The sequence below is a fragment of the Oncorhynchus keta genome, chromosome 17 (genome assembly GCF_023373465.1).
Source record: "Oncorhynchus keta strain PuntledgeMale-10-30-2019 chromosome 17, Oket_V2, whole genome shotgun sequence".
Classification (NCBI taxonomy): domain Eukaryota; kingdom Metazoa; phylum Chordata; class Actinopteri; order Salmoniformes; family Salmonidae; genus Oncorhynchus; species Oncorhynchus keta.
This window is the reverse complement of record NC_068437.1, coordinates 14,543,820-14,570,762: the sequence shown is the minus strand read 5'-3', so window position 1 is coordinate 14,570,762 and position 26,943 is coordinate 14,543,820. Positions and strand designations below refer to the sequence as shown.

Sequence of the window (26,943 nt, the reverse complement as noted above, 5' to 3'; positions counted from 1 at the left end):
GTGCGTCACTCCTTTTCTGGAGTCACTATGGCTGAGAGTGTCTTGAAAACATTCTTAACGATGGCGTGACACAGCCGAGTGACGTCGGTGCAACCCTATCAACCCTGAGACGCCAGCAAAAATGGCCATTTCATTTAGAAAACCAGGGCTACAAATAGAACACAAAACAATTTGACATAGGCAGTTGACAAGTTACATTTACATTTACATTTAAGTCATTTAGCAGACGCTCTTATCCAGAGCGACTTACAAATTGGTGCATTCACCTTATGACATCCAGTGGAACAGCCACTTTACAATAGTGCATCTAAATCTTTTAAGGGGGGTGAGAAGGATTACTTTATCCTATCCTAGGTATTCCTTAAAGAGGTGGGGTTTCAGGTGTCTCCGGAAGGTGGTGATTGACTCCGCTGTCCTGGCGTCGTGAGGGAGTGTGTTCCACCATTGGGGAGCCAGAGCAGCGAACAGTTTTGACTGGGCTGAGCGGGAACTGTACTTCCTCAGTGGTAGGGAGGCGAGCAGGCCAGAGGTGGATGAACGCAGTGCCCTTGTTTGGGTGTAGGGCCTGATCAGAGCCTGGAGGTACTGAGGTGCCGTTCCCCTCACAGCTCCGTAGGCAAGCACCATGGTCTTGTAGCGGATGCGAGCTTCAACTGGAAGCCAGTGGAGAGAGCAGAGGAGCGGGGTGACGTGAGAGAACTTAGGATGGTTGAACACCAGACGGGCTGCGGCGTTCTGGATGAGTTGTAGGGGTTTAATGGCACAGGCAGGGAGCCCAGCCAACAGCGAGTTGCAGTAATCCAGACGGGATTCAGTTCAGCCAAATGATTTTATATGTACATAAATATAAGTACATAAATGGTTTTCTCAGTGGGAAATTAATATTCAACTAGTCAGTGACACTTGTGCTGGGTTTGGAGTTTGTGATAGCAACTATTCGAGCTTATTGCATTATTATAGACACTATGTCCTGGGATTTCCGACACTATTCTATGTAGAAGAACCCTTCACCTTCTGACTCGCAAAACTTATCTTTTTGTCAGTTGTCCCACTAATTTATTTCAATTGACTGATTTCTTTATACAAACTGTAACTCAGTCAAATCTTAGATATTGTCAAGACCGGCGGTATTTGTTTCCAGAGTGAGGACATTATGGAATACAATCTACTGTACCTCTTTGTCTGCCTTATTCACTTTTGCCTCTGTGTCATACCGGTCTTAAAATGTATCAATTGAAAATGTGGGTTCACAGCTACAATCCAGATGTGTTGGTCATTACTGAGACGTGGTTAAGAAAGAGTGTTTTGAGCTCTGATATTAAACTTTTTGATTATAACCTTGTTCGACAGATCTTCCAAAGTTGGTGAAGTGGCCATCTTTACCAAGGAACACCTTGAGTGCTCTGTCACCAAGTCTGTCACCCAAACAATTTGATTAGCTGGTTTTAAGCATGAATAATTAAGCATTCAAATAGCTCTTTGTTGACTCTTGCTGGATGTTATCTTCCACCATCAGCACCGGCCTATACGCTACCTGCCCTAAGCTCTCTCTTCTCCTCTAACATGAAGTCTGAGTTTGTCCTGCTAGGTGACCTAAACTGGGACATGGTTAAACCAACTGAATAAGTCCTAAAGCAATAGGACTCCCTAAATCTTTCTCAGAGTATTACCAATCCCATTGTATGACTCCAAACACCCAGAAAAGTCTACTCTTCTTGATGTTATCCTTACAAATAATCCTGATATTAGTTTGGTGTTTTCTGCAATGACCTGAGTGACCACTGTTTTACAGCCTGTGTTCGTAATGGTTTCTCAGTTAAACAACCTGTCCTGATTTGTCATTGCTAAAAAACTTTAATGATCAAGCCTTCCTTCATGACCTGGCCTCTTTAAATTGGTATAGAATCAGCTTGATCCCCTCTGTCGAAGACGCTTGGACCTTCTTTTTTAATATTTGTTAAACCTCTTAGGCCTAGGGGGCAGTGTTCGGAAGTTCGGATGAATGACGTGCCCAAAGTAAAGTGCCTGTTACTCAGGCCCAGAAGCTAGAACACTCCCCATAAAGAAAATTTGAATTAAAAAATGATTCAGCCCCTGGTGCGACCGTGATCTGGCAGAGGTTTTCCACCTCAAGAACACCATTTGACAAAAGGCTCGGCACACAAATAGTCAGGCTGACTGGCTGTCGTTCAGAAAAATTATAAATAATTGCACTCAGGCGATCTGGAAGGCCAAAGTTAGTTACTTTAAGGAGCAGTTCTCTCCCTGTGGGTCTAATCCAAGAAGTTCTGGAAAACGGTGAAAGACCTGGAAAACACACCCTCCTCCTCACCCGTGTCCCTTAATGTTGATGATGTGGTTGTTACTGACAAGGAGTGCATGCCTGAGCTCTTTAATCACCACTTCATTAAGTCAGGATTCCTATTTGACTCAGCCATGCCTCCTTGCCCGTCCAAAATTTCCTAATTTCTCAGCCCTTCTAATGCAACTAGCCCCAATGCTCCTCCCTCTTTTTCCCCTGCCCTGGTACACAGTTTCTCCCTGCAGTCGGTCACAGAGTCCGAGGTGCTAAAGGCTTTCCTTAATCTTGACCCCAAGAAAACATCTGGGTGTAAGGAAGCTCTCCTTTCCATTTATATGCAGATGATACAGTCTTATACTCAGCTGGCCCATTCCCGGATTTTTTGTTAAAGGTTCTACAACAAAGCATTCGTAGTGTTCAGTTGTTTTTCTCTGTCCTTAACATTATTTTGAACACCCACAAACAAAGGTCATGTGGTTCAGTAAGAAGAATTACCCTCTACCCACCATTGTGATTATTCACTCTGAGGGTTTAAATCTTGAGGTAGTCACCTCATACGAATACGTGGGAGTGTGGCTAGACAGTACACTGTCCTGCTCTCAACAAATATCCAATCTGCCGGCTAAGGTTCAATCTAGACTTGTTTTCCTCTATCGTAATCACTCCTCTTTCAACCCAGCTGCCAAATGAACCCTGATTCAGATGACCATCCTACCCATGCTAGATTATGGAGATGCAATTTTTAGATCGTCAGGAAAGGGTGCTTTCGAGCAGCTAGATGTTCTTTACCATTCGCCATCAGATTTGCCACCAATGCTCCTTATACGACACATCACAGCACTCTACAGTATACTCCTCTGTAAACTGGTAATCTCTGTATAACCAACGCAAGACCCACTGGTTGATGCTTATCTATAAAACCCTCTAAGGTCTCACTACCCCCTATCTGACATACCTAATGCAGCCCTCATCCTGCACATACAACACCCTTTCTGCCAGTCACATTCTGTTAAACGTCTCCAAAACACACACCTCCCTGGGTCACTCCTTTTTTCAGTCCGCTGTAGCAAGCGACTGGAGTGAGCTGCAAAAAACCCCACTCAAACTGGACAGTCTTACTGACACGTGTGGCTGCTTCTCGTAATGTATTGTTGTCTCTACCTTTTCGCCCTTTGTGCTGTTGTCTGCCCAATAATGTTTGTATCATGTTTGTGCTGCTACCATGTTGCACTGCTGTCATGTTGTGTTGCTACCGTGTTGTTGTCATGTTGTGTTGTTACCATGCTGTGTTGTAGTATTAGGTCTCCGTTTATTTGGTGTTGTGGTGTCTCTCTTGTCATGATGTATGTTTTGTCCTACATTTTTATTTGGAATCCGAGCCCCTGTCCATGCAGGAGGCCTTTTTGCCTCATGGTAGGCCATCGTTGCAAATAAAAAATGTGTTGACTTGCCTGGTTAAATAAATGTTAAATATATATACACTGCTCAAAAAATAAAGGAAACACTAAAATAACACATCCTGGATCTGAATTAATATTATTTTTCTTTACATAGTTGAATGTGCTGACAACAAAATCACACAAAAATGATCAATGGAAATGAAATGTATCATCCCATGGAGGTCTGGATTTGGAGTCACAAAATTAAAGTGGAAAACCACACTACAGCCTGATCCAACTTTGATGTAATGTCCTTAAAACAAGTCAAAATGAGGCTCAGTAGTGTGTGTGGCCTCCACGTGCCTGTATGACTTCCCTACAATGCATGGGCATGCTCCTGATGAGGTGGCAGATGGTCTCCTGAGGGATCTCCTCCCAGACCTGGACTAAATCATCTGCCAACTCCTGGACAGTCTGTGGTGCAATGTGGCGTTGGTGGATGGAGCGAGACATGATGTCCCAGATATGCTCAATTGGATTCAGGTCTGGGGAATGGGCGGGCCAGTCCATAGCATCAATGCATTCCTCTTGCAGGAACTGCTGACACACTCCAGCCACATGAGGTCTAGCATTGTCTTGCATTAGGAGGAACCCAGGGCCAACCGCACCAGCATATGGCCTCACAAGGGGTCTGAGGATCTCATCTCGGTACCTAATGGCAGTCAGGCTACCTCTGGCGAGCACATGGAGGGCTGTGCGGCCACCCAAAGAAATGCCACCGCACACCATGACTGAACCACCGCCAAACCGGTCATGCTGGAGGATGTTGCAGGCAGCAGAACGTTCTCCAAGTTGTCTCCAGACTCTGTCACATGTGCTCAGTGTGAACCTGCTTTCATCTTTGAAGAGCACAGGGCGCCAGTGGCGAATTTGCCAATCTTGGTGTTCTCTGGCAAATGCCAAAAGTCCTGCACGTCCTGCACGTAAGCACAATCCCCACCTGTGGACGTCGGGCCCTCATTACCACCCTCATGAAGTCTGTTCCTGACCGTTTGAGCAGACACATGCACATTTGTGGCCTGCTGGAGGTCCTTTTGCAGGGCTCTGGCAGTGCTCCTCCTGCTCCTCCTTGCACAAAGGCGGAGGTAGCGGTCCTGCTGCTGGGTTGTTGCCCTCCTACGGCCTCCTCCACGTCTCCTGATGTACTGGCCTGTCTCCTGGTAGCGCCTCCATGCTCTGGACACTACGCTGACAGACACAGCAAACCTTGCCACAGCTCGCATTGATGTGCCATCCTGGATGAGCTGCACTACCTGAGCCACTTGTGTGGGTTGTAGACTCCGTCTCATGCTACCACTAGAGTGAAAGCACCGCCAGCATTCAAAAGTGACCAAAACATCAGCCAGGAAGCATAGGAACTGAAAAGTGGTCTGTGGTCCCCACCTGCAGAACCACTCCTTTATTGGGGGTGTCTTGCTAAATGCCTATAATTTCCACCTGTTGTCTATTCCATTTGCACAACAGCATGTGAATGTTATTGTCAATCAGTGTTGCTTCCTAAGTGGACAGTTTGATTTCACAGAAGTGTGATTGACTTGGAGTTACATTGTGTTGTTTAAGTGTTCCCTTTATTTTTTTGAGCAGTGTATATATTGTCCTCATCAAACTCGTTGATGGTCTGGGCCAACTTTTTAAGCAATGTGGCACCAGTGTCTACACAGTGTGTCTCTCAATGGTCGGATTCAGCTTTTTGCACAGATTCCAAGGAGGAAGTTTAAGATTGATTCATTTCCTTCAATTCATTTAGTTTCCATGCAAATCAAATCCATCCAAAATAAGCTTTAACACATACTGCAAAATCAATATGTAGCACAGAAGATAATTAAGTTAGGATTTTGTATGGCTGTATGGGTGATTTCACATGTCAGGTATTCAAAGCAGATCAAATGAGAATAAATTGGTCAGAGTGGTACGATACCTGCAGCTCAAGAAGACCCCCAGGCATATCCGGGAGCAGAGCAGTTATCTTCTATATAAGCAGCCTTTTCCTTTACTGCTTCTTCCTCCAGCAGGTCATGGGCAATCAAAAGCATCAAGCTCTAGAGAACAGGGGGAGAACGGGTGTTAGAGCAGCTAACACAGACCAAGACTAGGCAAAAACCTGTGTGACTCACCAATGGAAACAAGGTGGCTTAGTGCAGAGTTTGTATTTCTCTTGATACCATCTTGTGCTACCATTTGTAAACATAGTTACTCTGTGGTTATTTGATTAGATAAGGAAAGATATTTGTATCTTATATCGCTGCTGTGCTCGCCTTTTGAAATTCATATTTTTGTAAATAATTGACTTACTTGTATAGATAAAAGTCAAATAAAAAGAGAGCAAGAACAAAACAGCTTTCCATATTGGAGGGGAAAATTGGATTAGATCAGTATATTTACCATCAGATGACCACTGCGACTCGATGTCATCTTTTTCCTGTGAGATGAAGATGTAGACAAATTGTGACATGATATAGATCTGACAGTCAAATCCAATTTTATTTGTCACATGCACCGGATACAACAGGAGTAGACCTTACAGTGAAATGCTTACTTACAAGCCCTTAACCAACAAAGCAGTTTTGTGGAAATACCCCCAAAAAAGTAAGAGATAAGAAAAACAAATATTTAAGGAGCAGCAGTAAATAACAATAGCAGGGTCATATACTGTACAGGGGATACCGGTTCAGAGTCAATTTGTCAATGTGCAGGGTCATATACGGTACAGGGGATACTGGAACAGTCAACGTGTCAATGTGCAGGGTCATATACTGTGCAGGGGATACCGGTTCAGAGTCAATGTGTCAATGTGCAGGGGCACCGGTGTCGAGGTATTTGAGGTAATTATGTACATGGAGATGGGGTTATTAAAGTGGCTATACATTGATAATAGAGTTGCAGCAGCGTGGGAGGGGGGTGCAAATAGTCTGGGTAGCCATTCGATTAGCTTGCCATGCCGTAGCAGAGAGAATAGTCTGTGACTATTTGGGGAGTTTCTCCCATTCTTCTCTGTAGATCCTCTCAATCTCTGTCAGGTTGGATGGGGAGCGTTGCAGCACAGCTATTTTCAGGTTCTTTCCCGAGATGTTCGATCGGGTTCAAGTCCGGGCTCTGGCTGGACCACTCAAGGACATTCACAGACTTGTCCCGAAGCCACACCTGCTTAGTCTTTGCTGTGTGCTTAGGGTCGTTGTCCTGTTGGAAGGTGAACCTTTGCCCCAGTCTGAGGTCCTGAGTGCTCTAGAGCAGGTTTTCATCAAGGATCTCTCTGTCCTTTGCTCCATTCATCTTTGCCTCAATCCTGACTAGTCTCACAGTCACTGCCACTAAAAAGCATCATGCTTCACCGTAGGTATAGTGCCAGGTCTCCTCCAGACGTAACGCTTGGCATTAAGGCATCATCAGACCAGAGAATCTTGTTTGTCATATACTGAGAGTCCTTTAGGTACCTTTTGGCAAACTCCAAGCGGGCTGTCATGTGCTTTTTATGGAGGAGTTGCTTCCGTTTAGTCACTCTACCATAAAGGCCTGATTCTTGGAGTGCTGCAGGGTGGGTTGTCCTTCTGAAAGCTTCTCCCATCTCCACAGAAGAACTCTGAAGCTCTGTCAGAATGACCATCAGGTTCTTGGTCACCTCCCTGACCAAGGCCCTTCTCCCCCGATTGATCAGTTTGGCTGGGAGCCACAAAGGTTAAGACTTCATATATATACAGTACCGTTCAAAAGTCTCTGGTAACTTATAAATGTCCTTTTTTCCTTTTTTTTGTCCAGAGTTGCAAAGAAAAAGAGTTGCAAAGACAAAGCCATATCTTAGACTGGCAAATTAAAAGAAAAGATTAAGATGGGCAAAAGAACACAGCCACTGGACAGAGGAACTCTGCCAAGAAGGTCAGCATCCCGGAGTCGCCTCTTCACTGTTGACGTTGAGACTGGTGTTTTGCGGGTACTATACTCAGCAAAAAAAGAAACGTCCCTTTTTCAGGACCCTCTTTCAAAGATAATTCGTAAAAATCCAAATAACTTCACAGATCTTCATTGTAAAGGGTTTAAACACTGTTTCCCATGCTTGTTCAATCAACATTAAACAATTAATGAACATGCCCCTGTGGAACGGTCGTTAAGACACTAACAGCTTACAAACAGTAGGCAATTAAAGTCACAGTTATGAAAACTTAGGACACTAAAGAGGCCTTTCTACTAACTCTGAAAAACACCAAACGAAAGATGCCCAGGGTCCCCCGGCTCATTAGGCATGCTGCAAGGAGGCATGAGGACTGCGGCTATGGTCAGGGGGAAAAATGGCAATGTCCGTACTATGAGACGCCTGAGACAGCGGTACAGGGAGACAGGACGGACAGCTGATCGTCCTCGCAGTGGCATACCACGTGTAACAACACCTGCACAGGATCAGTACATCCGAACATCACACCTGTGAGACAGGCACAGGATGACAACAACATCTGCCCGAGTTACACCAGGAATGCACAATCCCTCCATCAGTGCTCAGACTGTCCGCAATAGGCTGAGAGAGGCTGGACTGAGGGCTTGTAGGCCTGTTGTAAGGCAGATCCTCACTAGACATCACCGGCAACAACGTCGCCTATGGGCACAAACCCACCGTCGCTGGGACAGCCTGGACTGGCAAAATGTGCTCTTCGCTGACGAGTCGCGGTTTTGTCACACCAGGGGTGATGGTCAGATTCACGTTTATAATCAAAGGAATGAGCGTTACACCGAGTCCTGTACTCTGGAGCGGGATCGATTTGGAGGTGGGGGGTCCATCATGGTCTGGGGTGGTGTGTCACAGCATCATCTGACTGAGCTTGTTGTCATTGCAGGCAATCTCAATTCTGTGCGTTACAGAGACATCCTCCTCCCTCATGTGGTACTCTTCCTGCAGGCTCATCCTGACATGACACTTCAGCATGACAATGCCACCAGCCATACTGCTCGTTATGTGCGTGATTTCCTGCAAGAGGGGGATGTCAGTGTTCTGCCATGGCCAGCGAAGAGCCCGGATCTCAATCCCATTGAGCACGTCTGGGACCTGTTGGACCGGAGAGGGAGGGCTAGGGCCCTTTCCCCCAGAAATGTCCGGGAACTTGCAGGTGCCTTGGTGGAAGAGTGGGGTAACATCTCACAGAAAGAACTGGCAAATCTGGTGTAGTCCATGAGGAGGAGATACACTGCAGTACTTAATGCAGCTGGTGGCCACACCAGATACTGACTGTTACTTTTGATTTTGATCCCCCTTTGTCCAGGGACACATTATTCAATTTCTGATAGCAACATGTCTATGGAACTTAATTCAGTTTATGTTTCAGTTGTTGAATCTTGTTATGTTCATAAAAATATTTACACATGTTATGTTTGCTGACAATAAATGCAGATGACAGTGAGAGGACGTTCAGTTAAGAACAAATTCTTATTTTAAATGATGGCCTAGAAACAGTGGGTTAACTGCCTTGTTCAGGGGCAGAACGACAGATTTGTACCTTGTCAGCTCGGGGATTCGATCTTGCAGTCATTCGGTTACTATTCCAACACTCTAACCACTAGGCTACCTGCCACCCCATATAAGATGACATGGCCTCCACAATCCCCCGACCAACCAAGTTGAGATGGTTTGGGATGAGTTTGACGGCAGAGTGAAGGAAAAGCAGCCAACAAGTGCTCAGCATATATGGAAACTCCTTCAAGACTGTTGGAAAAGCATTCCAGGTGAAGCTGGTTAAGAGAATGCCAAGATTGTGTAAAGCTGTCATTAACGCAAAGGGTGACTATTTGAAGAATCTCAAATATAAAATATATTTAGATTTGTTTAGCACCTTTTTGGTTACTACATGATTCCATGTACAATGTAGAAGATAGTAAAATAAAGAAAAACCCTTGAATGAGTAGGTGTTCTAAAACTTTTTACTTAAAGTGTATATATATTTTTTTGCTTTTCTTTCAACTTCCCTGAATTGTTGTTGTTGTTTCCTCCTAACTGTTTCGAAAATACAATTTACATAGAGTTTGGAGAAATGACAACACTAAAAAATAAGCAAATAGTTCAACAAAGTTAAATATCAGTTATTTTTGTAAAGAATGCTACAATCTTACTCAAACAAAATGCAACTTGTTTTATTAATTCATGAAATAACAAGGTTTCATATTCTGATCATTGTTTATACTTCATTTCTATGCATTCCTGACATCTAGAAGACGAGGTTCCCTTGAGCATCTTCATGCATGCAATCTGTCTACGAAGTAAACTATTCTTAGTGACCTAGATGGCTCAAACTATTGAGCTAACTATACCTCCTGCTAGATTCACATTTGGTGACGCAAAACAGTCCAGCAATGAAATAAAAGCAATTTAAGAATTTAAATTCCTTAATATCTTCCTTAAATTCTTTAATATCTGTCAATCATGTGCACATAATGAATCATTACAAATAACATATTTTACATACAAAACTAACTACAGTGTGGATACAGACCTATATTTACCTCCACAATTATACTGTATGCCATTTAACAGATGCTTTTAACCAAAAGCAACTTAGCTGTCATTCATGCATAGATTTTTTTGCACGGCTGGCCCTGGGAATTTAACCCACAAGCCTATCATTGCAAGCGCTGTGCTCTACGAACTGAGCCATAAAGCATCACACTTCAACTGAGATCGTAATACCTCACAATATGCAGAAACCAACAGTTAATACACAACTGCAATACTAGACACAGTTCAAAACAGTCAAGAGACAGGAGCACATTCTGGATGCTGGAGCACTATCAGATCCCACTATAATCCTCACCTATGAGAGAAACAATGATGAAAAATGAAGAGCAGCTGTGAGAGGATGGCAAGCCACTGGCAGATGAGCGAGGCAGTAGACTGTATTAAATGCTAATAGTGGATGTCAGTTGTCTATCCCTCCCTCTACATGGTATTTTTTCCTACGGTCTTTATGGTAATAGAAAATGATGCTGCCGGCCCCCTGTCAGCCTGATATACTGCCCTGTCATGCCCTGTAATATCATCATATCCTAACATCCGCAAGTGAAGGTTGGCTCTTGCATTATTCTACATCATGAGAGGTGACACGTGTCAGGAGGGTTAGTCTGGGCCCCAAGCTTAATATAGGCTCCACACTGACCAACCAGATAACTACAGCATCAATACAATTTGCACATCTTGCTCTGTTACGTAAACAATAAAAAAACAACATGCAACTGCTTGTCACAATCTCTCTCTCTCTCTCTCTCTCTCTCTCTCTCTCTCTCTCTCTCTCTCTCTCTCTCTCTCTCTCTCTCTCTCTCTCTCTCTCTCTCTCTCTCTCTCTCTCTCTCTCTCTCTCTCTCTCTCTCTCTCTCTCTCTCTCTCTCTCTCTCTCTCTCTCTCTCTCTCTCTCTCTCTCTCTCTCTCTCTCTCTCTCTCTCTCTCTCTCTCTCTCTCTCTCTCTCTCTCTCTCTCTCTCTCTCTCTCTCTATATATATATATATATATATATATATATTTATATATCCTCTATAGCTTTCTTGTTGTGATTGAGTTTTAATCAATTAATGCTAAATAATGTGGTCATAGTAGGCTTACGTTACAGGGCCAGATGTTATACTTCTTGGAAATAGTAAATCTTACTATTTAGAGTCGCTGACACCCTTCACTGTAACATATTATGTATTGCGGCGGTGCTTCAGGATCTGATGGTAGGATAGGTAGGGGGTCTGATCCATACTTTGACCACATCTATACTGTTTATTTACTGTGGGTAATTTGGTGGCAGAATTAGCTTGCTAACCATGTAGGCCTAGTCCTATATTCCCCAGCCACGTAACTAAAGGCATAAATCATCTGCCAAAATGTAATGGTCCCTACTAGACACATGTATTGGAATATGTGGTGGCAAATATTTCCGCGGCTCTTCATTGGATATTGTAGGCGTCCTCTAATTTGGGGAGAAGGGCTCCTCCTGTATTAGTGACACACAAACTTGGAATGCAACGTTTGCTTAATGTGAAACTGTAAGGGAATCTGTCCGTTAAAGACACAGTCGGTTAAATTTGATATCCAGTGAAAAGTGTCACGTTGAAAGTAACAGGGACGATTTTGCAAATGGGCCTTGCAGCAACCAAGAAATAGAGGCAGAGACCAAGACAGACACCAAGACGTAGAGACAGAGACCAAGACAGACACCAAGACGTAGAGACAGGGGAATCATGCACCCTATGGTTTATCAGCTTATATATAGAAGATATTGTCACACATTGCTTACACAGAGTTATGATCCTGTAGGCTTCAACAATGCCATCACACAACCATTTCCTTTTCACCTCATAAAGCACCATGATCTAAACAGTACTTACATCACTCACCCAAATATCCTTTTTCCATTAGACGTCTCAATTGTTCATGTTCCCAGACTGAATTCTACACTATAATTGACAATAAAACCAAGGCACGTGTCAATAAATCACATTGTAAGTGTTGTAAGTGAAAGGTAAAGATAGGTGTACTACACGGATGGTCGATGTATTGATTCGTTTTTACATCGTCCAGCAAACAGGTTTCTTATTTCTTCCTTACCTGCAGTTGTGTGAGCTATGGTGGGGCAGTAGAGGGCATCATATCCATGCTAGTCCTCCACTGTCCCGCTCTCACTGCATCGGAGATGTCACAAGATACAGCACCAACCTAATGTTTCACAAGACACAACAAAACATACGTTTGTCACCATGAATACTCAACTACCCTGGTCAACACATGCATGCTGATTTTTGCGTGAGAAATACTAACAATCCTAAATTGTAACTCTTTATTAAGCTTTATAGCATGTATTAAATGTAATTTGTTTACAAACATTGGAGTAAAGCAAGCTTATATTTTGGGTTCTGATGGGGCACGACACTTGAACTAAGCTCATGAGGCATTTATAAGTATTATTCTTCAAGAGTCAATGGGTATATATCATTCATTTAGGATTCCAAGATTGCCCCTTTAAAATAACTCTCATGAATAAGCCATTACGAATGCTTACAAAACTGTATAGGCCTATATGATCATTCATGTTATAATTGCTTATGAACTGTAATGCTATTTCTGCTTATAAAAGTTTATAAATGTTTACAAATGATAGATTGCAAATAATGAATTAAGACATTCATAAAATGTGTTATAACATGTTAGTCTATGTTCATTCTTCATTACTTCTATCAAATGAGTGTTGTAGTTTAGTGTCAGTACAGATAAAACATCAACAATTGATTAAATCCTAGCTTAAATATGTTTCTATCAGTTTTAATGCACAACATGCTCGCACAATAAAAATATACCATACCAGTTATAGGAGTCGTAATTACCTCAAGTTCACTAGGTCAGCAGATTGACACAGAGAGAGAGAGAGACAGGGGCAGAGGGGAGGCAAGGAGAACAGGTGTTCCACTGACATCTTGTGGTTTTGGTTAATATATATAAATAGTTTATTGTTATACTATTTAAAAAGTTATGCAATGATTCATTCACAAAATTAATATTTATAACATGAGAGCAAAAGAGTACATGCACAGAGAATATGCCTTTTGGTGTGTGTGATCTGTTCCAATAAATCAAGTCCTAGGTTTACAGTCCTTTAGTTATTCCGTTTGTTTTTTACACCTAGCTTTTCATGCCCATTATCTTCTATTGAATAACATTGAATAGTATACTAATCCTACCCAAGTCAAGTAGACTACTGCATAAGTAGTTTTTGTTTTTTAATCTCACACATTATGAAGACGTGCAAGCAAAATAAAACTGCTATTCCAGTTGTAAGTGTTGAAATATTTATTTCATATACAATAAGTGCCTTTAAAAATGTGTTCAAGTTGCTGTGAGGTGATTACCTGGGTCTGGGGTATACAGACAAAAAGGAAGCAGTGAAATCGATAACAAGGTCATACAAATCCACCTGGGACTTAACCACAATACCACCTTATATATCCAACACAAAAGACGGCCATGGCTACCAACTGATTTAATGAAGACGCAGAGAAAAGCAGGGGGAAATGGTCTTGCCATAGCGTTTATGCGGCCTCAAACATCTTCTTCCTGCCGTCCATGCCGGCCTTGTCGTCAATGTTCTTACGCCAGTCACCAACTGTATCTTTGTCCTTTAATGGAGAGTGGGTGTTACAGCAGAGATATCAGGCCAAGAGAGACTATAAGCTATTTGTTTAGGTCAAGGAAATGATATGTTTTCTGCTTTAAGTAAAAGGAAAATAAATACATAGGATGATATTAGTCAATATGAAGTGATATTTGTGCCAAAATAATTGGATATGAGTAAAATTATTGACTACAAATGTAATGTACTGTATATTGGCACTGATACATAGCCTCGGGAAGTAAGGGTGCTGGAGTTTCTGCAGCACCCTCTGATAAATGAAATTACAGTTAACCAAAATTATAAAACTACTCCTGTCTGTACAGAAATATAATCAAATCATTCAATTACTACACCAGAGAGCATAATTTAGCCAGAGAGACTCAATAGCTTCTTTAGCTGTGGATTGTGTGTAATCACAAGCGCATATGGTCAGGAATCCTGCTACAATTTGGACAGCACAAATATCCAGCACTGATATCAATCCATAGTACATATATATTTTTGAACATTATTATGCCTCCATGTTACTCACATCCTCTTTGACTTCCTTCTTCACTTGTTTCAGATTGGATCTCAGATCCATGGTCACCTTGTGCTTGGAGCCCAGCAGAGCCTGGAGCATAGCATCAGCAGACATACGCACTTTCTTCAGAGCTGGCTTCTTAATGCCCTGGATCTCAACCACTTTAATCCTCAAATCATCAATCTGTAAAGAGAGAAGATCAGGAAAAATGCAAGATATGCTCTTTTATCTTCAGGTCTTCAATCTAAACAAGAGAGAAAATCAACAAATGGAATCGTCCTCAACTGGATGACAATACCTCTTTGTCACACTTGCCCACTTTGCCTGCCAGGTCGTATCTCTCCTCGTCCACTTTATCAAGCTGGTGATGGATTGTCTTGCACATTTCCTGCAGTTGGTTATCAACAAAAGGAATCTTCAACAACTGTACTGTAGGGTTACAGTGAATTTCCTGACAGCGTAGATTGAAAATCCAGTTTAAAGGCCCAGTGCAGTCAAAACATGATTTAATTCATCTACACTGATTGAAGTGGATTTAATAAGTGACATCAATAAGGAATCCTAGCATTCACCTGGTCAGTCCATGTCATGGAAAGGGTTTTTCCTAATGTTTCGTACACTCGTAAAACTGTGAAATTGTAAAAATTATGATAATTCCATTTGAAACTTCTTTGGGATCGACGTCCTCTCCTCGGGACGGTTGAGCTAATGTAGGCTAATGCGATTAGCATGAGGTTGTACGTAACAAGAACATTTCCCAGGGCATCTGATATTGGCAGGAAACTTAAAGTCTTAATCTAACTGCACTGTCCAATTTACAGTAGCTATTACTGTACACCATGCTATTGTTTGAGGAGAGTGCAAAATGTTGAAAATGAAAAGTTATTAATAAACAAATTAGGCACATTTGGGCAGTCTTGATACAACATTTTTAACAGAAATGCAATGTTTCATTGGATTAGTCTAAAACTTTGCATATACACTGATGCCATCTGGTGCCCAAAATCTAAATAGCACCTGAGCTGGAATAGTACATTATGGCCTTTCTATTGCATTTCAAAGATGATTGTATAAAAAAATACAAAAGAACGGTGTTTTTTTCTTTATATTATCTTTTACCAGATCTATTGTGTTATATTCTACTACATTCCTTTCACATTTCCATAAACTTCAAAGGTTTTCCTTTCAAATGGTACCAATAATATGTATATCCTTGCTTCAGGGCCTGAGCTACACACAGTTAGATGTGGGTATGTCATTTTAGGTGAAAATTGGGGAAAAAAGAGGCTAATCCTTAAGTATAAGGATTTCAGTTTTCCCCTCCCCACTCAGACCACTCCAAGACAGTTCTCGCAAAATTCTTGCTTGAGAAATTGCTCTTTGCTAAGAATGATTTATTTATTTATTTTTGTTTCCTTTTGACCATTGTATTTGAAAATCACAGTAAGGTACTAAATTATTACCCATAAATTATGCCTGCATTGGACCATTATGAATGGCTGTTTTTAAGCACTGCTCTGTGAAGCTATGTTAAACACAGGTGATTCCAACTATTAGTGATACTGTACCTGCAGTTCCACCAATGACCCAGGCAGGTCCAATGCGGGGCAGCTCTCATCCATGTACCTTTTTTTCTCTTCCACTGCCTCTATGGCCTCTGCCTCCAGCAAGTCCTTAGCAATCTGGAGCATCACGCTCTGGAGGAGAGAGAAGCATGAATAGTGACACAACAGGATTATGGTTAACAGGGAATACACAACACACAGAGACCATTATAATTATAATAATATAATATATTTTGCTCACGTTTAAGTTTCATTCCAAAAATAACAATTCAATGTTACTAGTAACCATTTACCTTCAGATGATGCTTGCGACTCGATGACATTTTCTTCCTAAAATAGTTCATGAAAAGATGTGGGAATTTTCCAGAAAGGTACACATTTCTGACCCATATCATGTTTTGACATGGGGCACTGGTGAGGTTAAGATAAGTTTCTAACCATTTAAAAAAAGGTAATTTTTTGATTTCCATGGATGCCCAAGATCATGAAGATGATATCATAATAGAGTGAATACTATATTTCCACAATGAGCATCTCTCCTCTAATAGGAGGATAGTACACAGATGAACACCAATATAAAGGTGATGTTAATATAATTCAAACAGGGCATAAAATATACAGTTGAAGTCGAAAATGTACATACACTTAGGTTGGAGTCATTAAAACTAGTTGGTCAACCACACCATACATTTTTTGTAAACAAACTATAGTTTTGGCAAGTCGGTTAGGACATCTACTTTGTGCATGACACAAGTAATTTTTCCAACAATTGTTTAAGAAATATTATTTCACTTATAACTCACTGTATCACAATATCCCAGTGGGTCAGAAGTTCACATACACGAAGTTGAATGTGCCTTTAAACAGCTTGGAAAATTCCAGAAAATTATGTAATGGCTTTAGAAGATTCTGATAGGCTAAATTACATAATTTGAGTCAATTGGAGGTGTACCTGTGGATGTCTTTCAAGGCCTACCTTCAAACTCAGTGCCTCTTTGCTTGACGTCATGGGAAAATCTAAAGAAATCAACCAAGATCTAAGAAAAACAATTGTAGACCTCCACAAGTCTGGTTCATCCTTGGGAGCAATTTACAAACACCTGAAGGTACCACATTCATCTGTACAAACAATAGTACACAAGTATAAACACCAAGGGACCAAGCAGCCTTCATACCGCTCAGGAAGGAGACACTTCTGTCTCCTAGAGAAGAACGTACTTTGGTGCGAAAAGTGCAAAGCAATCGCATATTAACGGCAAAGGACCTTGTAAAGATGCTGGAGGAAACAGGTTCAAAAGTATCTATATCCACAGTAGAATGAGTCCTATATCAACATTACCTGAAAGGCCGCTCAGCAAGGAAGAAGCCACTGCTCCAAATATGACCTAAAAAAGCCATACTACGGTTTGCAACTGCACATGGGGACAAAGATCGTACTTATTGGAGATGTCCTCTAAATGTCCTCTAGTCTGATGAAACAAAAATAGAATTGTTTGGCCAAGATGACCATCATTATGTTTGGAGGAAAAAGGGGGTGGCTTGTAAGCCGAAGAACACCATCCCAACCGTGAAGCAAGGGGGTGGCCATATCATTTTGTGTGGGTGCTTTGCTGCAGGAGGGACTCACAAAGCCCTGACCTCAGTCCTTTAGAAAATGTGTGGGCAGAACTGAAAAAGCGTGTGCGAGCAAGGAGGCCTAGAAACCTGACTCAGTTACACCAGCTCTGTCAGGAGGAATGGGTCAAATTTTCACCCAACTTATTGTGGGAAGCTTGTGGAAGGATCCCTGAAACATTTGACCCAAGTTGAACAATTTAAAGGTAATGCTACCAAATACTAATTGAGTGTATTAAACTTCTGACATACTGGGAATGTGATGAAAGAAATAAAAACTGAAATAAATCATTCTCTAAAATTATTCTGACATTTCACATTCTTAAAATAAAGTGGTGATCCTAACTGACATAAAACATGCAATTTGTACTAGGATTAAATGTCAGGACTTGAGAAAAACTGAATTTAAATGTATTTGGCTAAGGTGTATGTAAACTTCCGACTACAACTGTATACTGATATCATAAAAACATATTGGAACTTACTCAGACATCTTGGAATCTTGTTTCTTTCCAAAGGGGTCTGAAGCAAACAATACAACAATGTAAAAAACTCACAGAATATACATTTCACTTGCAAATAATTTTGCACTGTTGACAACCTTTTCTTTAGTCGAATTGCATTTGAATACCAATAGCAATCTTTGACCAAAAATAAATTACTTCAATGAATGACATGTTTATCAAAAGTGTTGGAAAAACTTGTCAATAATCAACTGACTGGCTTTCTTGATGTTTTATAGTATTCTCTCTGGTATGCAATCTGGTTTCCCTTCAGGTAATGGATGTGTCACTCCAGCCTTAAAGGTCCTCAATGATGTCACAATTGCTCTTGATTCTAAGAAAAGTTGTGCTGCTATTTTTATAGACTTGGCCAAAACTTTTGATACTGAAGACCATTCCATTCGTGTGGGCCGGCTAAGGATTATTGGTGTCTTTGACCTGGTTTGCTAACTACCTTTCTCAAAGAGTGCAGTGTATAAAGCCTGCAGAAAATTTGCTGTCTCAGCCACTGCCTGTCACCAAGGGACTACACCAAGGCTCAATCCCAGGCCACACGCTCTTCTCAATTTACATCAACAACATAGCTCAGGCAGTAGGCAGCTCTCTCATCCATTTATATGCAGATGATACAGTCTTATATTCAGCTGGTCCCTCCCCGGATGTTGTGTTAAATGCTCTACAACAAAGCTTTCTTAGTGTCCAAAACACTTTCTCTACCCTTAACCTTGTTCTGAACAAGAAAGAAGAATGCCCCTCTCCCCACCGGTGTGATTACTACCTCTGAGGGTTTAGAGCTTGAGGTAGTCACCTCAGAAAAGTACTTGGGAGTATGGCTATATGGTACACTGACCTTCTCTCAGCACATAACAACATGCAATATCATATTATTTGCGTATAAAGATACTGTAGCTTAAGTTCCTGATGAGCAATAGTGGGAACTCTGATACTCTCATTGGAATGTATGGACTCTGCCAATGGTTCTACAGCCATCGAAGGAGGAGGGGAGTTGTTGTGACCTTAAACTGTTAGTGGAGACCATAGCTCTGGGACTGGTATACAACGATTTGACCCAGGAAGAGTAGCTGCTGCTTTGGCATTCAACTCTGTCAAACACCTTCTCGGCATCTGATGACAACAGTATAGGAGTCTTATACTCATTTAAGTGGTCGATAACATCAAACAGTCCTGACTTTATCCAATAAATACCCTTTTTTTAGAAATCCCGTTTGGTCGGGCTTAATAAGCGAGTGTAATAAGGACTCTAGTCGCCTGGCTATCAATTTTGTAATCACCTTATAATCCAAATTCAACAAACTTCATATGAAGAGCATTATAATGGCTCTTTCCACTTTTAAGCAAGACAGTGATACAAGCTCTATTCATAGAACCAGGCAAAATTCTCTTATTACTAAAGTTGTCTATCATAGCCATAAATATAGGACATAGTTCTGGCCAGGACTGCTTGTAAAAATTGCCTGGGAAGCCATCTGGGCCTGGGGATTTATTAGCAGGCATGGACTTAATAGCTACTAACACTTCCTCATGTGTAAAACAAGAATTGCGAAGCAGCTGATCTGGTTCTGATAGTTTGGGGAGGAAAATGCCATCCAAATATGATAGTAGTTCACTCAGGAACATTCAATGTCATCTTGGTACAGTTAGCAACTCCAGTGTATACTTGGCCTTGTGTTTTATGATATTTTCCTGCTGAAAGGTGAATTTGTCTCCCATTGTTAGTTGGAAAGCACACTGAACAAGGTTTTCCTTTTAGGTTTTGCCTATGCTTAGCTCTATTCCGATGACAAGCATACCCATAACATGATGCAGCCACCACCAGTCTTGAAAATATGAAGAGTGGTACTCAGTGATGTTTTGTATTTGGCCCAAACATACTGCTTTGTATTCAGATTGTATAGTTAATTCTTTGCCCCAATTTTTTCTTTGTACTTCTATTCAAATGTTATTAGTCGCATGCGTCGAATACAACAGGTATGGCCGGAACTACGTCCTATATTTATGGCCAGAACTACGTCCTATATTTATGGCCAGAACTACGTCCTATATTTATGGCCAGAACTACGTCCTATATTTATGGCCAGAACTACGTCCTATATTTATGGCCAGAACTACATCCTATATTTATGGCCAGAACTACATCCTATATTTATGGCCAGAACTACATCCTATATTTATGGCCAGAACTACGTCCTATATTTATGGCCAGAACTACATCCTATATTTATGGCCAGAACTACGTCCTATATTTATGGCCAGAACTACATCCTATATTTATGGCCAGAACTACGTCCTATATTTATGGCCAGAACTATGTCCTATATTTATGGCCAGAACTATGTCCTATATTTATGGCCAGAACTACGTCCTATATTTATGGCCAGAACTATGTCCTATATTTATGGCCAGAACTACGTCCTATATTTATGACCAGTACTACGTCCTATATTTATGACCAGAACTACGTCCTATATTTATGGCCAGAACTACGTCCTATATTTATGGCCAGAACTATGTCCTATATTTATGACCAGAACTATGTCCTATATTTATGGCCAGAACTACGTCCTATATTTATGGCCAGAACTACGTCCTATATTTATGGCCAGAACTATGTCCTATATTTATGCCCAGAACTATGTCCTATATTTATGACCAGAACTACGTCCTATATTTATGGCCAGAACTATGTCCTATATTTATGACCAGAACTATGTCCTATATTTATGACCAGAACTATGTCCTATATTTATGGCCAGAACTATGTCCTATATTTATGGCCAGAACTATGTCCTATATTTATGACCAGAACTATGTCCTATATTTATGACCAGAACTATGTCCTATATTTATGGCCAGAACTATGTCCTATATTTATGGCCAGAACTATGTCCTATATTTATGACCAGAACTACGTCCTATATTTATGGCCAGAACTACGTCCTATATTTATGGCCAGAACTACGTCCTATATTTATGGCCAGAACTACGTCCTATATTTATGGCCAGAACTACGTCCTATATTTATGACCAGAACTATGTCCTATATTTATGGCCAGAACTACGTCCTATATTTATGGCAAGAACTACGTCCTATATTTATGGCCAGAACTACGTCCTATATTTATGACCAGAACTACGTCCTATATTTATGGTCAGAACTACGTCCTATATTTATGACCAGAACTACGTCCTATATTTATGGCCAGAACTACGTCCTATATTTATGGCCAGAACTACGTCCTATATTTATGACCAGAACTATGTCCTATATTTATGACCAGAACTACGTCCTATATTTATGGCCAGAACTATGTCCTATATTTATGACCAGAACTATGTCCTATATTTATGACCAGAACTATGTCCTATATTTATGGCCAGAACTATGTCCTATATTTATGACCAGAACTATGTCCTATATTTATGGCCAGAACTATGTCCTATATTTATGACCAGAACTATGTCCTATATTTATGGCCAGAACTACGTCCTATATTTATGGCCAGAACTACGTCCCATATCTATGGCCAGAACTATGTCCTATATTTATGGCCAGAACTATGTCCTATATTTATGGCTATAACTATGTCCTATATTTATGACCAGAACTATGTCCTATATTTATAGCTAGAACTATGTCCTATATTTATGACCAGAACTATGTCCTATATTTATAGCTAGAACTATGTCCTATATTTATAGCTAGAACTATGTCCTATATTTATGACCAGAACTACGTCCTATATTTATGGCCAGAACTACGTCCTATATTTATGGCCAGAACTACGTCCTATATTTATGACCAGAACTATGTCCTATATTTATGACCAGAACTACGTCCTATATTTATGGCCAGAACTATGTCCTATATTTATGACCAGAACTATGTCCTATATTTATGACCAGAACTATGTCCTATATTTATGGCCAGAACTATGTCCTATATTTATGACCAGAACTATGTCCTATATTTATGGCCAGAACTATGTCCTATATTTATGACCAGAACTATGTCCTATATTTATGGCCAGAACTACGTCCTATATTTATGGCCAGAACTACGTCCCATATCTATGGCCAGAACTATGTCCTATATTTATGGCCAGAACTATGTCCTATATTTATGGCTATAACTATGTCCTATATTTATGACCAGAACTATGTCCTATATTTATAGCTAGAACTATGTCCTATATTTATGACCAGAACTATGTCCTATATTTATAGCTAGAACTATGTCCTATATTTATAGCTAGAACTATGTCCTATATTTATGGCTATGATAGACAACTTTTGTAACAAGGGAATTTTGCCTGATTCTATGAATAGAGCTTGTATCACTGTCTTGCTTAAAAGTGGAAAGACCCATTAGAATGCTCTTCATTTGAAGTTTGTTGAATTTTGATTATATTTCACCTTACAGTGAAATGCTTATTTACGAGCCCCTAACCGACAGTGCAGTTCCCAAAAAATACAGATAAGAATAAGAGATAAAAGTAACATGTAAAGAAAGAGGAGTAGTAACAAATAACAATATATACAGGGGGGTACTGGTACAGAGTCAATGTGGGGGGGCACCGGTTAGTTGAGGTAGTATGTACATGTAGGTAGAGTTCATTAAAGTGACTATGCATAGATGACAACAAAGACTGTCAGTGGTGTGGAGAGGGGAGGGTAATGTGAATAGTCTGGGTAGCTATTTGACTAGATGTTTAGTACTTTAGTACCTTATTGCAAACAGGATGCATGTTTTGGAATATTCTGAAGAGGCTTCTATCTTTTCACTCTGACATTTAGGTTCGTATTGTGGAATAACTACAATGTTGTTGATCCATCCTCAGTTTTCTCCTATCACAGCCATTAAACTCCTTAACTGTTTTAAAGTCACTATTGGCCTCAAGGTGAAATCCCTGAGAGCTTTCCGTCCTTCCTAACTCAGTTAGGAAGGACGGCTGTATCTTTGTAGTGACTGGGTGTATTGATAAACAATCTAAAGTGTAATTAAAAACTTAACCATGGTCAAGAGGATATTCAATGTCTCTTTTTTTTACCCATCTACCAATAGGTGCTCTTCTTTGCAAGGCTTTGGCACATTTCCCAAGTCTTTGTGGTTAAATCTGTGTTGGAAATTCACTACGTGACTGAAGCACCTTACAAATAATTGTTTGTGTGGGGTACAGAGACGAGGTAGTCAATCAAAAATCATGTTAAACTCTAAGGTTTCACACATAGTGAGTCCATGCAACTTATTAGGTGCTTCTACACCTGCATTGCTTGCTGTTTGGGGTTTTAGGCTGGGTTTCTGTACAGCACTTTGAGATATCAGCTGATGTACGAATGGCTATATAAATACATTTGATTTGATTTGATTATGTGACTTGATAAGCACATTTTTACTTCTGAACATACTGTATATAGGCTTGCCACAACAATGTGGTTGAATCCTTAATGACTCAAAACATTTTAGCTTTTTATTTTCAATTAATAAAAATATGAAAATGAAAAACATAATTCCACTTTCACATTATGGGTGTGGTAAACCAGTGACACAAAATCTACATTTAATCCATTTTAAATGCAGGCTGTAACACAACAAAACGTGGAAAAAGTCAAGGGGTATGAATACTTTCTGAAGGCACTGTAGCTTTCTAAATAAATTGCTTGTGTAGGAGTCTGGTTTCCGAATGTCACATCAACAGTTCATATATCAAGTAGCTGGCAATGTCCCCAAGAATTAGCTACACTTCATCAGACAGCGATGTTCTCCAGAATTGGAATCTGATTCCGGTCACGTCAGTCACAAAATTGGAAAGAATATGATACATGTAACATTATATTCCAGAGTATATGGAACTCAAACAAACCTGTTAAATGAGATCACCATGTTTTACCCAGCAGTTTTTTCCCCCTGTTTGATTTCATTTTTCTACATGTATTCCAGGTTTAAATAATATACACTCCCCTACGTATTTGTTTGGCGAGTGAAGGTGACACTTTTCATTAGGCTCTATACTCAGGCATTTTGGTTTTTGATAATATGTTTTTTGAGGTGAAAGTAGAGAATATCAACTTTTATTTTCATAGAAATGAATATGTCTAGTCCCCCCATTTGAAGGTGTCATAAGTATTTGGAGAAATTCACTTATAGTGTATTAAATGTAGTCAAAGTTTATTATTTGGTAATATATTCCTAGCACACAATTTCTACATCAAGCCTGTGACTCTACAAACTTTTTGGATGCATTTGAAGTTTGTTTGGTTGAGTTTTGGATTTCGTTGTGCCCAATATAAATGCATTTTGGAGTAACTTTTATTGTCACTTTTAACAATATAAGTTGTTTCTGAACACTTCTACATTAGTGTGGATGCTACCATGATTACAGATAATCATAAATGAATAATGAAAAATGATGATTGAGAAAGTTAAAAACATGCTAACTTTCTTGGTTATTGATAACAGGTTAGTATTTTTGGGTGGGTATAATCTTTGTTCCCTTTAACTTTCTCACTCATCATTATTCACTATTTATTCATGATTATCCATATTCGTGGTAGCATCAACATTAATATAGAAGTGTTCAGAAACATATTCTATTCTAATTTACAATAATCCTATTGGGCAAAACATAATCTGAAACACAACCAAAACAAACTACAAATATATCCAAAAAGGTTGTAGAGAAACAAGCTTCATTGCATGCTCGGAATATGGGACCAAATACTAAACTTTTAACTACTTTAATACACTGTAAGTGAATTTGTTCAAATACTTATGGAAAAAACCTACGTATTCAGTTGGGGGGGACTAGATACATAAAGTGCTTTTATTTCTAAATTATAAAATATATATTTATGAAAATACTCTCAAATGAAACATTGTACCTCAAATCCAAAATACTGGAAAGTAGAGACACATGTTTTAAAATGTGCTTACACATTTTAATTATTTATGGAGTGTATAATGCTGCATATGTTAGGAAGAGCAATTTGCTTGTTAGGGTCAATACTTCTTAACAGGTTAATGCCCTCCACACATGGTAAATGTGGAATACTAATAGGACATGCTCAATATAAAATGCATAGCTATTGCAGTCATGCCACCTTTCAATTAAAAAACAAAAACATCATAGCATCATTTTGCACAATAGAGAGACACATGGTCTGATCTCACGTGTGCAGCTGATTGCAGGGTTTCCAAATAGAAAAAGTAGTGCTAATCCAGAACGGGAGAGCCGGTGGAGTTGCTGAAATCCTATCATGCTTAACCAAGCCGAGAACAGAGAGCAGACAGAGTCAGGATAGACAGGTGAGAGGTTCTCACCTATTAGAGAGAGCTGGCGATCAAGCAGGACGCACGCTTGGGACTGGGACAGGCAACTGAAATGCTCTGGGGGTTTTAATGGGTTTCTATGATGGGTCAGCAAAACTCTGCATTTCTCTTTATGAAATTGGAACGGAGTCCCACTCCAGACCAATGGTTCAGCAAGCTGCTGAAACTCTAGCCACAACCTAACCTCCATGCATATAAATAACCAACCCTTCAAGATTGTTATTCTAGTTTTATTGCTTATTTATTTAAGCTATGATGAGTTGCAAATTTACAGTGCAGATCGGATAGTTCAACTCTACATCTTTGTACAATCTTGATGAAGAGATCAGCATTGGCCTAATATTAAACAACTCTTTCTGAGAATATAATATGCATGTGAACTGACATAACTGACAGAGTGGCGGGCAGCCTAACGGTTAAGAGTATTGGGCCAGTAACTACAAGGTTGTTGGGTCGAATCCTAGAGCTGACTAGGCGAGATAAAAAATGACATAGATTTTCCCTTGAGCAGTTAACGCTAATTGCTCCTGTAAATTGCTCTGGATAACACCGTCTGCTAAATGTAAAACATATTTATGTGATTTTTTAAAATTGATTGAAACTTTGTTTAACTAGGCAAGTCAGTTAAGAACACATTCTTATTTACAATGATGGCATAGGAACAGTGTGTTAACTGCCTTGTTCAGGGGCAAAACAACAGATTTACACCGTGTCAGCTCAGGGATTTGATCTAGCAACCTTTTGGTTACTGGCTCGAAGTTCTAACCACTAGGCTACCTGTCGCCCCAAATGATGATGGTGAGATGGTGGGAGACGTGATGGTTGGAGAATAAATACATATCCTCAATATATAGACACTTACCACTGAAGACTCCATCTGATGTTTAAGTGACTGTTTCTGTTGAGAAATTACAGTAAATGGCAACGTAGACGGGAAAGATCATTTGAAACAATTGAACTCTGATGTTGAAAACATAAAATTGCTTAGTCAATGTGTTACTTTTAAAACAATTCAACAATGGACTTCTAATATACTTGATAACTTTGTGATGCAACAAAAAAGAAAAAAGAAAAAAGAAAAAAGAAACTCACCTTATTTTCAGTTGCCCTAGTGGTAAAAAAACAACAACATAATTAGGTATTAGAATATGCAGAATAGCAGGATCTGTATGGGAAAAACTACAAAGACCTCAAAAAGTAGAAACTGGTACAGAAATGCAACAGAAAAAAGCTGTGCCCAACTTTTCAAGCTCTTAAAATACATACAAAATCTCTAAAACAAACCTCATGATTTTACTTAACATGTCTTCGGAAGTGATCTTAATCCAACAGTAAATGAATAACAATACCGTTATATAACATGGCAGAAAGCATTGATTTCAAAACATCTAGAAACTTGTTACATGTTGCTCCATTTAGACTCAATTAAGATGAGTATCAACTATAGCAGTGGTTTGCATGTTTGAAAGAGAGACGGGCAGCTCAGCACCCTAGTGTAGAACATTACCAAGGGTCCACCCTATACTGTAATAGT

The 26,943-nt window shown here is 40.1% G+C and overlaps 1 protein-coding gene across 4 annotated transcripts; it reads right to left on the bottom strand.

The window, feature by feature from the left end:
* Positions 1–819: 819 nt before the first annotated feature.
* Positions 820–26,876, bottom strand: LOC118396476 (troponin I, fast skeletal muscle-like). Of its 4 annotated transcripts, none has more exons than XM_035790714.2 (10): positions 26,502–26,876; positions 26,272–26,307; positions 18,044–18,080; positions 16,238–16,274; positions 15,948–16,076; positions 14,678–14,767; positions 14,389–14,562; positions 12,299–13,860; positions 6,124–6,160; positions 820–5,780 (listed from the first exon to the last, which is right to left on the bottom strand). In XM_035790714.2, the coding sequence occupies exons 3-8, from the start codon at positions 18,049–18,051 to the stop codon at positions 13,774–13,776; spliced, it is 525 nt and encodes a 174-aa protein (XP_035646607.1). In that variant the 5' UTR covers positions 18,052–18,080; positions 26,272–26,307; positions 26,502–26,876; the 3' UTR covers positions 820–5,780; positions 6,124–6,160; positions 12,299–13,773. The 4 variants fall into 4 exon arrangements, with proteins under 4 accessions (XP_035646607.1, XP_052321475.1, XP_035646606.2 ...); XM_052465515.1 differs by lacking the exons at positions 26,272–26,307; positions 26,502–26,876 and adding exons at positions 12,088–12,147; positions 25,401–25,614; XM_035790713.2 differs by lacking the exons at positions 26,272–26,307; positions 26,502–26,876 and adding an exon at positions 25,401–25,614.
* Between the last annotated feature and the right edge of the window lie 67 nt (positions 26,877–26,943).

Excerpts from the sequence above, each read along its gene's own strand:
- LOC118396476 (XM_052465515.1), bottom strand. The coding sequence starts at position 25,599 with ATGGAGGTTAGGTTGTGGCTAGAGTTTCAGCAGCTTGCTGAACCATTG. Across the intron at positions 16,077-16,237 it reads GTCGCAAGCATCATCTGAAG|AGCGTGATGCTCCAGATTGC; the intron begins GTAAATGGTTAC and ends TCTCTCCTCCAG. Across the intron at positions 14,563-14,677 it reads TGGGCAAGTGTGACAAAGAG|ATTGATGATTTGAGGATTAA; the intron begins GTATTGTCATCC and ends CTCTCTTTACAG.